The sequence below is a fragment of the Microtus oregoni genome, unplaced genomic scaffold, assembly GCF_018167655.1.
Source record: "Microtus oregoni isolate MIOR12 unplaced genomic scaffold, Mior012 000050F_005, whole genome shotgun sequence".
In the NCBI taxonomy this organism is placed as follows: Eukaryota; Metazoa; Chordata; class Mammalia; order Rodentia; family Cricetidae; genus Microtus; species Microtus oregoni.
This window is the reverse complement of record NW_024543229.1, coordinates 346,359-361,795: the sequence shown is the minus strand read 5'-3', so window position 1 is coordinate 361,795 and position 15,437 is coordinate 346,359. Positions and strand designations below refer to the sequence as shown.

The window sequence follows — 15,437 nt, the reverse complement described above, 5'->3', positions numbered from 1 at the left end:
GTTCTAGAAAGCAAAGAATACATATTCTGTGGAAATTTGCATAGACAATTTATACAAATATATGCTATTTGACTTGAAAACAATCTACAGTATGTATGATTGGGATTCTCTGAAGCCACAGTAAAATAGACTGGGGAAACGTCAAATATCTATATATTAGTATTTGCATGTTGACATTGTTAAAAATAACTTCAGAGATAAGGCAGACATATATGGCAATGTTAAACCACTAACTGCTATGCCACAATAAAATGTGCTTCATATGAAAACTCATTGACCGCAGCCCAAACAATACCCACATTCTATTATAAGACTACAAATACCAAAAATAAGTGAGAAATGGGAATGTAGCCTGACATTATATTCCTTGAAATGAAAAGAAAGGATAAACTTAACTCACATGCTCACATAGGATAAAACATGCACAAACATATAGAATGGGTAAATTTACCAGGATGAAAAAAATTGTAAAATGAAAACTAAAACAGATATGGGTGAATATGGAAAGTAAAATATATTGAAAAGAGTTTGAAACAAGGATAGATTAACAAATATAGTCAAAATAACTCAGAAATGATACAAATAAAATTAGAAGGAAAAAGAATTTTACCATAATTATTTCTTTTTAGTAATTAAAAAACTATGAATCTTTACTAATAAATTTGACTTTCTTGATGAAATATAAACTTCTTACTAATAAATTTGACTTTCTTGATGAAATATAAACTTCTTACAATTTTCTTTAATAATTTGATAATAAATCAAATTATTAAAGAAAATTGTTATGAGAGAGTATGAAGCCTAAGTCAACTGCCATAGAACAGAAGTTGTCAACCTGTGGGTCATGACTTTTTGGGGGTCCAATGATCCTTTCACAGGGGTCACATGTCAGACATCTTGAATATCATATATTTACATTATGGTTTATAACAGTAGCAAAATTATCAGTTACTGGATAAAGGATCTCTGATGACAATTAGGGTAGTCACCAATCTGATTACAGTAGATGGCCAGTTCAGACACCTTCTCCACTATTGCTAGGAGTCGTAGCTGGGGTTGTTCTTATGAATTCCTGGGAGTTTCACTGGTACTAAGTTACGACCTAACTCCGGATTCTGATTCCCATCAAGATGTCTCTTTCCTTACTTTCCCCCTCCATTGGGCTCTCTGAAGTTCCCATCTTCTCATTGCCCCCAACCCACCCCCAGATTACCCCTTCCAAGGGAAATCCATGCATCCCTCTTTAAATCCTCCTTGTTATCTAGCCTCTCTGTGGCTGTGGATTGTAGGTTTGTTATCCTGTACTTTACTCCCAATATCCACTTATGAGTGAGTACATACCATGTTTGTCTATCTGGGTTTGGGTTACCTCACTCAGGATGCCTTTTTCTAGTTCCACCTATCTGCCTGCAAATTTTATAGTCATTGTTTTTACAACTGAGTAATACTCTATTGTGTAAATGTGCCACGTTTCCTTTATCAATTCTTCTGTTGACGGGCATCTAGGTTGTTTCCAGGTTCTGGCTATTACAAATAAAGCTGCTATGAACATAGTTGAGCAAGTTTCCTTGTGGTATGATTGAACATACTTTGGGTATATGCCCAAGAGTGGTACCACTGGGTCTTGAAGTAGATTGATTCCCAGTTTTCTGAAAACCACTATATTGACTTCCAAAGTGGCTGTACAAGTTTGCACTCCTACCAGCAGTGGAGGAGTATATCTAGGTTAATCTTTCTTTTGGCCTAATTTTAGCTTCTATTGTACAGATTGCTTTATTTTCCCTCTGATCAGTTAAATTGTACATTTTATTTCTATTCTTCTCTAATAATGGTTCGTGTAAATTTTGGTCTACGTATTTAAATCTATATATTTCCTCTGTCTCTCCCTCTCCTCTATCTCTCTCTGCCCCTCACCCCAATGTGTGTGTGTGTGTGTGTGTGTGTATGCATCACTCTTCATGCTATATTTTGAGACAGACCTTCTCACTGTACCTAAAGTTTAATAATTAAGCTAGACTGGCTGGCCAGAAAGGACCCAGAATCCTCCTCCCTGTCTCACTTTTGCTAGGATTAGAGGCATGCACCACTGTCCCCAGTTTTTTACATCAGGGTTATTGATTCAAACCTAGGTTTGAATGTTTGTGTGGCAAACACTCGATGCACCAAGCCACCTCTAAAGTCCTTAAATCTGTATTTAAAAAAACTTAGATTAATATTTATATTCTCACACATTAATAAGGGAAAACCAAGAACAGTATCACTGGCTGACTTCTCGTCCTCATCCTATCTGCAGCTCCCCTACCACGTAAGGAATATTCACACATACAGTCCTGTGTCTTTATGAATTTAAATGTAATGTATCTTATTCAGATCTTTTTTAATCCATGATTCTTTTATCTTACCTCCCACCCCTACTTTTTCTTATATTTTCCCCCTTACTTTCAGAGTAAAACCTTTAGTAATGACTTAAAGGAAGGTCTGGAGGTGGTAAATCGTCCAGGTATCCCATCTTCTCAGCAGAATGGCAGTTTAGTAAAATATAGGCTTCAAAATTTATAGTTATTTGTTCTTATTACTGTGAAAATATTTTCCATTATCTTCTGCAAACTCTTACTATTCTGCAGGCAATGTGCCTTTTTTTCTTCTTAGGTAGGTTTTTCAGAGTTTTTTTATTTTTAATATTTTATTTTTAATTCCTAAATTCTGAAATGCCAAGGTAATGAGCCTAATGGGCTTTGTAATTTTGTTATTACTTTACTCTTGGTTGGTGTTTAATGATCTTTTTACGGAAGTGTTTGTGTTTGTGTGTTCACGCGCTTTAAGTAGATGGATTGTCACCACCATTACTTTTCCTAATACCATTTCTTAAATACTGTTTCTTGTCCCAATCTTTTGTATATGACTCACTCATGATATTTTTGAGAAGTCCTAAGTTTATCCCTTAAGCATCATATTTTTCCTTTATAGTTATCAACTCCTGAACTCTTTTACCATAGCCTGGGAAAATTCTTTATTTTAAATTTCAACCCAAAACAGATATTTAGCTCATTGTTTTGAGATGAGGACTAAAAAGAGCATATTTAGACCATAAAGAAACTCACACTTATCATTTTCTTCCTCAGAAGGTGTTGCTTTCCTCATCATAACAGTATTTCCTTGGTTACACATTTTTTTAATGGAAAGAACCTATAACTCAGTGAATATATATGTGTGGTAGATACTGAAATGAATGTTTTTGTGAATTTTGCATAAATAGTTACACTTTAATAAACAAGATACATAATGACAGTTTAAATTTTGGTCAAATTTTAAGTGCTACAGTATACACTGTATCTTCTAAGGGAATGATATAAAAGTCAATACTGAATCAACATGGAAATTTCTAATTCAATGATTCTAGAATTCTAAATGAACAATGCTGGTTACCAATGTTGTATAGGAGACATAGAAATGTTGGCATTTGTTATGTCAATATCCTGTTCTCTGACAGCATGGAAGGTGTGATGATTCATCTACCAGATCAAGGAATTGTTTGGTACAATATATTTTTAATAGAAGGTAAAAGTGAGATTTATAACATTTAAGTCAGCTTTTAAAAGGACATGGGAAGAATTTGGCAAGAAATACAATAATACATCTTTGGTACAGTTGGTCATTTAGAAAGTCCCCGTTTGGATAGTAGAGATGGCTTAGTGGATATACTGCTATTGGGAAAACATGAGGACATGGGGTCAGATCCACAGAGCCCACTTAAAAACCTGGTATGGTAGTATAACCTCAGTGTTGGTGGTGCAGACAGTCAGATCTTGGGGGCTGGCTGTCCAGCAAGCCTATCAAAGACAGAAAGCTACAGGTTCATTGAGAGCCTAAAAAAAGTGCAGAAAAACTCAGTGTCGACTCCTGGCCTCCACAGGAGCTCACATGGGAGGTTACCAGCATACAGACATACATCTTACACAAACACACAGGGGGTAGAGCACAGAATACTCATGTAATCCACTGTCATGCCCAACCAAACAATATGGATTAGCTAGGATACTGAAAGCACTGAGATATAAACACAATCTCTTCTACCTGGAGGTCCAGGAAAGCCAGGTGGCCCTTGTATTCCAGGAAATCCTCGCTCTCCTTTTACTCCAGGCAAACCAGGTAACCCAATATTTCCTTTTTCTCCCACGGTCACACCAGTGTCAGGTCTAGGAATTACCTTTTCATGGAAAAAGAAATTCAGGAAGCCAATGAAAAAACTTGCTCTTCTAAATGTAATCAAGCAGCTACCTATGATTATAATACTCTATTTCACACAGTTCTTAGATATTAAACGTATCCCATAGATTGAGTCTCATTAAGACTGCTCCATAGATTAGGTCACCTTCATCACTTTTACCCTCAACCTATGGGGAAACATGTAATAACAGCAATATTGAGCTCAAGACTTACAAAGCTAGAAGGATTTTTGTTGTCTCTTCTCATATCATTAACGGCTATTTCCAGTCACCTAAAACCTGGCAATTCTTTTAAAAAAAATGCCTCTGATTTTCTTTCCTTGATCCTCTTGTCATGGTTACTGCTCTGATCTCACACTTGGCCTTTGGCTTTAAGTTATTCCCTTAAATTCAAGCCTATTTACATCATACACTTGCCTCAAACACATTTTTCTATGGAAACAACTTGTCTTAAGGATAGTACTTGCTTACTCCTGACTGTATGTGATATTACTTGTAACCCTCAACTCAGCCAAACTACCTTCAGTATCACTCCCAGCTATTTCCTTGCCTATTATTTCTAGCAATGAATTCTTTTCACTCTGACCTGTCTTATTATAACCATTTCACATGCATATTGTTTACAGGTTTTTTATTTTGGTTTGGTTTTGGAGGCAGGCCTTTTCTCTGTGTAGCCTGGCTGTCCCAGAACTCACTCTGTAGACCCGGCTGACCTCAACTCAGAGGTCGTCCTGCCTCTGCCTCCCAAGCGCTGGGATTAAAAGGAGTGTCACCCTCCTCAGTGTGCATCCTTTATCAGTACTTTTTCATATGCCATTCCAAACATCTGCAGTGCCTTCCCATAAGCTTCATAATATGTCAATTTGCATATCACTCTTTCTTGAAAAAACATCTCTTTAAAAAAGACTACATTTATATAGCACAATCAACTGAGCATGCCCAGCTTCTAGATCTTCTCATGATTTACTTGTATTCTAAATAATTTCACAAAATAACTATTTTTAAGTTGATTTGGCACACAAATCAATACTAGCAAACTATGATATTTTACTTTACCTTGAATGGATGTAAAAATATTAATAAACAAGAAGCTAAAAGTTTGATATACAAAATGGGGTAATGGTCATGGAGAAGTACGCTGCACTCGCCTGATTTTATTTTCTAATTTTTTAAAAGAAAGATTACTTTCTGGAGAACTGAAATTCTTATTTAAAAATAAAAGTGAATAAAAATATCTAATATTTATGCCAGGCAGTGGTGGCGCACACTTTTAATTCCAGCACTCAGAAGGCAGAGGTAGGCAGAGCTCTGTGAGTTCGAGGTCACCCTGGTCTACAAGAGCTAGTTCCAGGACAGCTAGGACTGTTAACCAGGAAAACCCTGTCTTGAAAAACAAACAAACAAACAAAATTATCTATATTTGTTCATTATGGCCTCATTAGGTTTGACAGTATTCTAAGTATTACTACCTGAGACATACTAGGGTAAGAGGAGCTAAAATGTCAGGGTGTATAGAGTAAGTTTAATCCACTCACTGCTGTGGATTCAATGCAGTAGAATGTCTGAAGAATTACCAAAATTTCAATCAAAAACATTGGTTGAACCTCAACAGCTATTTTCTTTTTAATCTTGACACACTTGAAAATGTACATGACTTAAATTCTACAATGAATGCAAATATGGTGGCAAATCCTCAATATCAGCTCCCCTCAATTATTCTTTCCTATAGCAATTTCTGCCTTGTTATCTAGAGGCCCCAGAAAGCACACACTCAAGACGAAAAGAGGTGTGAAGCAGACAATTATAAACTGAGAAAACCTGTTAGGACTAAATCCATGTTTGCCCAAAGCACTGCAGGGGAGACCACCAACCCTGGCTTTCCCCAGAGTTCTTTCTCGGGACCCTTTGTAAGCAGCAGTTGCACCACCTGCTGGTTGTTTGAGGAAGGGGTTGACAATCATGATACAAAACCACAATTTATAATTTGGGGCCTTAACTATGAAAACGTAACGCACAGACAGAACCATAGGAGGTTAGCACTACTGGATTTTTAAAAGTTCTAATGGCTTCTAAGCCAATAAAAGTTGGTAATGATTTCAAATTTTATGTCCTGTGAGGAAAAGGTAGATAGTATATAATTTGCATAAAAAATGATGAGGCAATATTAAATTTGGGAGATGAAGACTTAAGAGAAAAACTTACTAGTCCAGGAGGTCCAGGTGGGCCAATATCACCCTTTTGGCCCTGTTCAAAGCAAATGGAGAATACAGAATTAGTATGGATGACACAGAACACTGATTGCCTCAAGAAACAATTGACTTTTATAAAGGCTCAGAAGTCATTAATAAAGTTATCAAGTGCAAAGTACAACACGAGTTAATGAAATAACTTGTCTAAGCCTACAAAGACCTTGATGTTGTCTTGGATTTACTGGCCACATAATCTTGGCCAAAATCAGTTAACCTCTCTGCCTTATTTAAAAGCTGAAGACATTGGACAGACTTCTATCAGCAACATTCGTAGGCATGAAGAAGACAATATTCAATTGTTGTTCTATTGGCTAACACTCAAGAATAGATTTCTTTCTCACACTTCTAGCTCTAGGGACATTCCTCTGCATCATGAATTACTAATTGAGAAACAATCCCATTTTAAGTATTTGATGCTTCCCTTTATTCCAGTTATGTCTTTTAGGTTAAACTAAGACTTGGATCTGGTCTAGAGAAAAACCATCAATAAAATATGTAGCTTCAGTATACTTCAAGTTTGTTTTATTACTTCTTTTTAGTTTGGTTTGATATAAAGCAGTGAGAGAAGAGAGGGCACTGAGGACTGAATATTTTGTAATGGGCTAAAAGCAGGCTAACTCCATGCTTCATACATGCTTTCTGAGTCACGTTTAAAGTAAGTAACTAAATAAGTGACCATAATCAGGCTGCATCAGTCCAATGGGAAAGCTACAAAGAACTAGCTGCAGATTTACACACAATAATTGCACACAGAATGGAAAATGCTTAAAAGAGACATTCTAATTTTACAGCTCGAAGCTTTTTGAGTAAGAGAACCACTGAAATAGTGCCCAATCCTCTTCTTAAAAGTTGTGCTGACAGGGGTTTGCAGCAAAGGCACTGACATTATAATGGAAATGCAGTCACATGGATTTCCCCATAGGCACTGTGATATAGGGCAATGTAAGGAAATTTAGCAAACAGGGAATAAAAGGAAAAAGTAGGTAAAGAAGCCATGCATAAATATAAGTACTAATTATAATGTTTTCAGTTATAATTCAGTACCAACAGGGGAACTGTTTATGGTAGTAAAAGTAAAACCAGACATGTCAAAATGCAGACATTCTTACCTTTTCACCATTCCTTCCTGGTTCACCAGGGTAACCAGGATCACCAGGCAAACCCTTTAAGAAGGGGGATAGGGTGAATCACTAAACATAGCAAAATGGAAAGATGCTAAATAATCATGTTCTCCACAGAAGCAATGAAAATACCAATTACATCAGCCCATCAATAGAATAGGAGACACAATACATACAACTATTGCTATCTGAATTTCTACAAAGATGCCAAGAAAACACACTGGAAATAAGAAAGTATCTTCAATGAATAGTATTGGAAATCCTGGCTATCAACATTTGAAAGAGTGAAACTCGATTCCTATCTCTCACATTGTATAAAACCCAACTCCAAATGGACCAATGGCCCCAAAGAAGACATAACACCCCAAAAAAATGCTTCACCTTAGAGGTATGGGCAAGGACTTTCTGAATAGGAGTTCAGTAGAACTGAAAATAAAACCAATAACTGATGTGGTAGTTTGAATGAATAAGTACCCCCTGCCATAGGCTTTACCATTTGAACACTTGTTGCCTAGTTTGTGGAGGTCTAGGATATACGGCCTTACTGGAGGAAGTATGGTACTGGGGCAGGCTCTGAGGATGCAAACCCTTGTCCCATTCCTAGTTTGTTCTCTCTGCTTCCCACTTGCAGGTCGGGAAATAAGCTCTCAGTTTGCTGATCCAACTGCCATTCCCGCTGCTTCTCTGCCATGAGAGACCGTCAACCCCCTGGAACTTAAGTCCAAACAAACCCTTCCTTCCTTCCTTCCTTCCTTCCTTCCTTCCTTCCTTCCTTCCTTCCTTCCTTCCTTCCTTCCTTCCGGAAGTTGCCTAGGCCATGGTCTTTTGGCACAGCAGTAGAAAAGTAACTAAGACAATCGACACGTGAGATCTCATGAACTTAAAAAGCAAAGGAAACTCATTCAACTGAAGGAGCAGTGCACAAAATGGAATAAAATCTTTGCCTGCTATACATTGTCTGACTGAGGACTGGTGTCAAGAATACACAAAGAACTCATAATACCAAATAAGAAGAAAACACGCAACCCAGTTTAAAAATGGGCTGCAGAGTAAGAGAAAATTCTCAAAAGAAAAAAAAATGACAGGAGCTGGAGAGAATGGCTCGGTGGTGAAGAGCGCTTTCTGCGCTTGCAGAGGACCTGTTACTAGTTCCCAGCACCCACATGGTGACTCACGATCATCTAGAACTCCTTCTGAACTCCTCAGACATGAGACATGCACATGACACAACACATATATGCAAGCAAAACACATATAAATAAACAAACAAATAAATCTAAAACAAAAAAGAAAACAAAACATATGAAGGGCAATTAACAATGTATTGGTCAACACCCTTAGTGATTAGGGGAATTCAGATTAAAATGACTTTAACACTCAATCTCTTCCCAGTTGAAATGACCGTCATCAGGAATATCAGGAACAACAAATGCTTATGTAAATGTTGGGAAAGGAGAATATATTGTTGCTGCTAATGTAAACTAGCATAGCTACTTTGGAATTCAGTCTGGGGATTTCTCCAAACACTAAAAAACTAGTATACTATATTACATATTTTATATATATATATATATATATATATATATATAAGCAGCTATATCACGCCAAGCCATATGAGACTGTATATCTTACTACAGACATACTTGCACACCCATGTTCATTGCTGTTATACTCAGAGTACTTAGAAACTAGAGGCAGCCTAGAGTCCCAAGAACTGATGAATATAAAGAAAAATGGAATTATAAAATTTGTGGGGAAATGTATGGAAATGAAAAAAGTATTCTAAGTGAGAAAATCCAGTCTCCCAACTACAAATGCCACATGGTCTCTCATATGAGAATCAATTCTTTTTTATGGTATGTCTCATGTACAGTACCTGTGCAAACCAGGAAACAAGGAAAGAAATGGGGGGTACAGAGAGGTTGCTGTAAAGGATGGGGGGGGTGATAATAGACCAAAAGTAAAGAGAGGGGGACACTGTGTGCAAAGATTTAGTCAGAGATAGAGGGGCAAGACTGGAGAAATAAGGATATGGGTGTGGGAGGCTTGACAAGGATGAAGGGAATATCAAGAAACCATTTGGAAAGAAAGATGTTTCCATTTGTGTGGTAGCAGCTTGACTTGTGGTGGGATCTAACCAGTTGCCTTCTGAATGGATTCAAGACTCACTCAACATGAGGCAGGTCGAAGAGGGGAACGCAATGTCTGGTATAAGCCTGGCAAACAACCTAAGTCTGAAGAGGAAGTAGGCCCATGCAGTGAATGTCTTCTGATGGTTAACTTCCAGACCTAGCAGCTAATGCCTTCTAGATACCTCTGCTCATATCCACAGACACAGTATTCCCCAGCCTTAATCCTAACAATGAACAGCCTCTCCTAACAATGAACAGTGGTAAATGCAAACACGTAGAGCTGCCAGTGATACTGAATATAATAAGTGACAGTTGTGGGCCCAGCCACAAACAAGTGACTTATACCACCCCCTCGAAGACTCAGTGGACATTGTGGATGAGGAGGCAGGAAGTAGTAAGAACCCAAAGATAGGGTGAAGGGCTACTAAATGCCATCAGCAGCACTTAATTCCACTACTGTAATCATTAACTGACCTCAGCTGAATCTGCCTGTACTGCGACCAGTCCAGACAGAGCAATCAGTCAGAAAAGGAGGGGAGACTCATGGTGCCCCATCCTCTGCCGCTGAACGGCTGACTTTTAATAGATTCTGCAGGAGGAATCAGTCTTTAGTTATGTTCCCTCCTCTGCTGAGCCCTCCAACAGAGAGCCCCAAACTCAGTCTTACCAAGGGCCTGGATTCATCTTTCTGGGCCACAAACAAAATGAATGGACATGAATACATGCAAGAGATTTATGTGGAGGAAGGGAGGTGGGAGGCGAGTGAGGTGAGGGTGGTCAGTATTCAAGATGTACATATATGAAATGGTAAATAATAACAATAACAATATGTGGTGTGACCAGCCAGTCTCTGCTCCTGCCTCCATGCCTTCCTTGCATGCTGCATGTCTTCCTCACCATGGTGGACTGTATCCTTATGTAGAAGCTTTTATTATGTCATTACAGCAACTGGGAATGAATCTAAGATGATAAAGCATGCTAATTACATCTGCCTTAAAACTACAGATATTTCAAGTTTATATTCAAAGTGGTGATGATAATTTCCATTTCTTTAAGCTATTTCAAAACTCCATACTGTGTGCCCCTACCTTTTTACCACTACCTACAAATAGCACAAACATTACCAAAGATTTTTGTTGTTGTTGTTGTTGTTGTTGTTAAAGGAAAGGGCCATAGTTACTCACTGGGATTCCCGGTTGGCCAGTCTCTCCATCTTTGCCTGGTTTACCCTGTACGATACAAAGAAATGGCGGAGCAAGAACAAAAATTTGTTATTTAAAAAGTAGAAAGTTAAGGACTATAGCAATCATTAATACTACCTTTTTTTTTTTTAAATTTTCAAGACAGGGAGTTTCTGTGGCTTTCAAGTCTGTCCTGGAACTAGCTCTTGTAGACCAGGCTGGCCTCGAACTCACAGAGATCGCCTGCCTCTGTTTCCTGCTGGGATTAAAGGCGTGCACCACCATGGGCCCAGCCTTAGACTTGTCTCTGCCTTCTTAGTGCTGGGATTAAAGGCATGCACCAGCACTGCCCAGCACATTAGTACTACCTCGAACTATATAAACAGACTTTATAATGACAGTTATTATAATAAGTTATACAAGTAGTGATATTTTTCAGGCAGTGAAATTAGGACTTAGAAAGAAACATACCCACATGAGTGTTGTAGAAATTAACTATGCAAAGATGTGTTATATTTGTTTATGCTGCAGAATATTACTTTAACTATGTAAATGTGTGTTACATTTGTTTCTGCTGCATTTGTTTAATGATGTGAGGATGTGTGTTTAATTATGTAAAGATACGTTGCATTTTAGTTTACCTTGCCTGCCTAAGGCACCTGATTGATCTAATAAAAGACTGACCAGCCAATATCTGGGCAAGAGAGGGATAGGCAGGGCTGTTAGGCAGAGAAAATAAATAGGAGAGAGAAAAGAAGAAGAGAATGAGGGAGAAAGAGGGGGACATGCCTGGAGCCAGAAGCCAGGCAGCCACTGTCCAGACATGAGAAGCAGTCTAAGTAAGATGTACAGAAAGAAGGAAAGGCACGGTAAAAGACACTGAGCCAAACACAGCTAAAGAGAAACAGATTAAGTTATAAGAGCCAGCAGGAAACAAGCCTAAGCTAAGGCTGAGCATTCATAACTAATAATAAGTTTCCATGTCGGGATTTGGGAGCTGGTTAGTGGCCCGAAAGAGAAAGCCTGGTACATATAGCATACTTAGAATTTTTATAAACACTACTAGTGATCATAACACTTACTCTTTTGCCTGGCTCTCCTGGCTCACCCTTTTCACCTTTCACACCACCTGGAGGACCCTGCACACAAACAGTAGTTTCATGAGATAGTGTATATCAGTACCAGTTCATATTAAATGATTCTAAAGCATCTTAGGATACTTACTGGAGGACCAGGTATTCCTGGAGGTCCAGGAGGTCCTCTATCACCAGGAACTCCCTATTCAGGTATAGGGGAAAGCAAAGCACATTAGTACTAGAATATGTGTTCTCACTCTACTAGAACTCGGTAGAGTTCTAACTACTGAACATGTTTAATAATGTGAATTTTAGGTTCATCAGATATAAATAGACAGCAGAGTGTTTTAACTCAAAGCTGAAATTGGAACACAATATAAAATTCTTTCCTCACTTCAGTTAATATCTGGTATCAATACCAGCTAAATAACAACATATGTAATAAGAATTCTTTTCATTCATGTAAAGTATTTTACAATAAGCAAGAGAATATAAAACTAGAAGATTTGCCAGCTGCATAACAATGTATCTTTTCATAGATAATTAATTGGTTTAATTTGTATTGATAGTAGATTTTAAATATATTTAAAATCTTATCAGCATTGAAGTGAATTAAAATGCATATATCTTGTTTGTTTAAAGGTAGGTCAGTGTGCACTAAAAGAACACTTGGTCTTCTTTCATGGCATCAGAGAATGAAAGTATTATAATGACAATGTACCTTAGCACTTCCTGAGCTTAGCCATGAATATAAAGCAAGGAGCAAAAATAGAAACATCCCAAATGGTCGTCAGCAGATGAATAGGTAAGTAAAGCATTTACGATATCCACACAATGGAATATAATTTAGCCATAATAAGGATAAACTACTGCTTCATGATAAAATTAATTGAAATAAAAACATTAAGTCGTATAAAAACAGCCAGCAATGAAGACCACATATTGTATGATTCTGTTTATATGAAACACCAACAATAGACAAATTTACAGAGCAAAGAGATAGAAAATGGAGAGTTAGGGGAGAATGTGAAATGAAAATTAATAGGCCTGCGTTTTTACACAGAGTAGATGAGAATTTTCTAAAAGTACACTGTAGAAACAGTGTGCCTACCTTGTGAATAGTAACAAATGGATTATAGATTTTAAGGATTAATTGTTTGGCATAAAAATGATAGCCTAATAAAGTTAATTTTTAAAAATTTAATTATTTGAAGTCTTTGTTATTAAAAGAACATCCACATTTAAGAGTACATTTCTACATATAGTTTGTTTTAACAGAAAGCAAGGTTTTTTAAAAATTTTATAGAATTTTTTAAAATTTGATTAAAGGAAATATAAGTGACAAAATTGTACATATTAATAATGCAGGATGGAGGTGCAGAAGGTAGAAGGGGGAGGACATGGAAGGAGAGGAGGGAGGGGACTGCACGCAGGATGTAAAACAAGTGAAAAAATTAATTAATAAAAAGAATGCAAAATGTGATATCTGAATATTCCAATGCACCCTGATATGATTTCCACAACCACAAACAAGATAATAACATAGTTATACCAAAATATCAAATTCCCCTCCCTGGGGACTCACCTGATCTCCTTTCTGAAATTCTACATCAATTGGTCTTTTCTGTTCACCGATCTGTCCAGGTGGACCCGGTGGGCCCTGAAGACCTTGTTCACCCTATTTACACAGCAAAACATACAGTGATATTTAGTGTCTACTACAAGTAATAGTATAGACAAGCTATGTCCATTGGAAGAAACAGGGCAAGAAAAAAAGGCAGTCCAAATGAGTATGAATGAAGAAACATGAAGGCTGAGTAACCCACTCTTTTTCTTTACTCACTTTTTCACCTTTGGGTCCCTGGAAATTTAAGCCCATATTCCCCTGAAGAGAGAAGTTTCAGTTTAATTTCTCATTAATATTAAGAAAAACTAATCTATGCAAAATAAATCATGTAACAAGAAAGAACATTACCTTTGGTCCTGGTGGGCCTGGTGGACCAGGAGGGCCCTTAGAAGACACGGAAAAGAGGAAAAACATTATATTAAGATGTTTCTTTACAATTATTTGGTTTTAAAACGATTTTTAAGACTAGAGATATAGCTCAGTGATAAAGCAACTGTGTACTAAAGTGCAGGGCCACAAACAACCTATTTTTTCATTGAATTAATGTCACAGTTGAAATTGATTGAAACAATCTAGACAAATGTAGAAACTTCTGGTGACAGGATGGGAACTGACAGGGGGCAGAAAGCTAGGACTGATATGAGAGAGGGGTAAATAGTGCAAGTGCCAAAAACAAATAACTAATTAGCTTGAACAAACACGTTTTTATCAGAATATGGGTAACAAAGCACCTACAACAATGAAGTTGATTTTTAGGAAGCGCACGTTCTCCGCCCCCCCCCCCCTTTTTTTTTCTTTGAGAAAGCATTTCTCTGTCCTGGAACTTGATCTAGAGACCAGGCCAATCTGGAACTCACAGAGATCTGCCTGTCTCTGTCTCCCAAGTGCTGGGACTAAAGGCGTGCACCATGACACCTGGCCATGTGTTCATTTTTAATCCAGCTACGTTGTATGCAACTGTATTTGTGTTTCTGAAAATGTCTCAAGGCATGATAATTTAGACATTTCTTGGTCACCGTCCATAACTATACAGTAAGACCCAATTACTGAAGACAGCTTACACTTTGGCTGCGGTAAAGAGAGAAACCAATCTCAAACACACCAGGAAACTTTCTCCCTGCTGGCCAGATTTCATTGTGCCAGAAGGTTCTGTGTAAAGTGCTGGGAAAGAAAACACATCAAACGTATTGATGTGCAACAGTGCCATGACTGTTATTGGATAACTAACCATTTTCTGACTAGACTTGAGGCTTGTTCTGCAGGAAAGAATGTCATACCTCATACTGTAACCCTGGTCAAAAGGCTGTGGCTGGGGAGGGCTTAAGTCCAATGGTAGAACTTGCTATTGATATTTAGGTAAATGGTCATGCTGTCTACATGCATGGGTCTTTAACCTTGGTTAGAAAAGCTTCTTTTTTGTATTAGGGAGTAGTCAGTGAGAGACATATATAACTAGTCAAAGTTCGGAGACTAAGAAGCTGAGTACTAACTACTGCATACAGATTATTTTATTTACTGTAGTTCATTGCTGAAAGGCCATCATGCATTTTCCCTTTTCCCTATGTGTTTCACTGAGCATTTTTATGATGTCGTTTATCATGGAGAATGAAAAGGCTACTTGCTCAGTTGGATTTTGAAAAATCCAGGTTAGGACCAGAAAAGAGAAGATTTCACTAACATTTCTCATCAATTCTCCTTCCACTGGGCTCCCACAAACAGGCAGACAGCAGTGAACCCAGAGTCTTTGCAGACAAAAGACACATCAACTGAGCTTATAGTCAGCCCAGAAACCTTAGCAGAAGGTGGGGGTGCATCTTTGAATGAC

The 15,437-nt window shown here is 37.7% G+C and overlaps 1 protein-coding gene across 2 annotated transcripts in view; it reads right to left on the bottom strand.

Moving 5' to 3' along the window:
• The window catches only part of Col4a5 (collagen type IV alpha 5 chain), a 195,768-nt gene that overhangs the window by 84,003 nt on the left and 96,328 nt on the right, over window positions 1-15,437 (bottom strand). For both annotated transcript variants that reach the window (XM_041636781.1, XM_041636782.1), the window contains exons 11-19: window positions 13,961-13,996; window positions 13,829-13,870; window positions 13,571-13,663; window positions 12,134-12,187; window positions 11,992-12,048; window positions 10,913-10,957; window positions 7,585-7,638; window positions 6,429-6,470; window positions 4,075-4,207 (exon numbers count right to left, since the gene is read on the bottom strand). In XM_041636781.1, coding sequence (XP_041492715.1) covers window positions 4,075-4,207; window positions 6,429-6,470; window positions 7,585-7,638; window positions 10,913-10,957; window positions 11,992-12,048; window positions 12,134-12,187; window positions 13,571-13,663; window positions 13,829-13,870; window positions 13,961-13,996 — 556 coding nt within the window. The remainder of the gene's footprint in view (window positions 1-4,074; window positions 4,208-6,428; window positions 6,471-7,584; window positions 7,639-10,912; window positions 10,958-11,991; window positions 12,049-12,133; window positions 12,188-13,570; window positions 13,664-13,828; window positions 13,871-13,960; window positions 13,997-15,437) is intronic.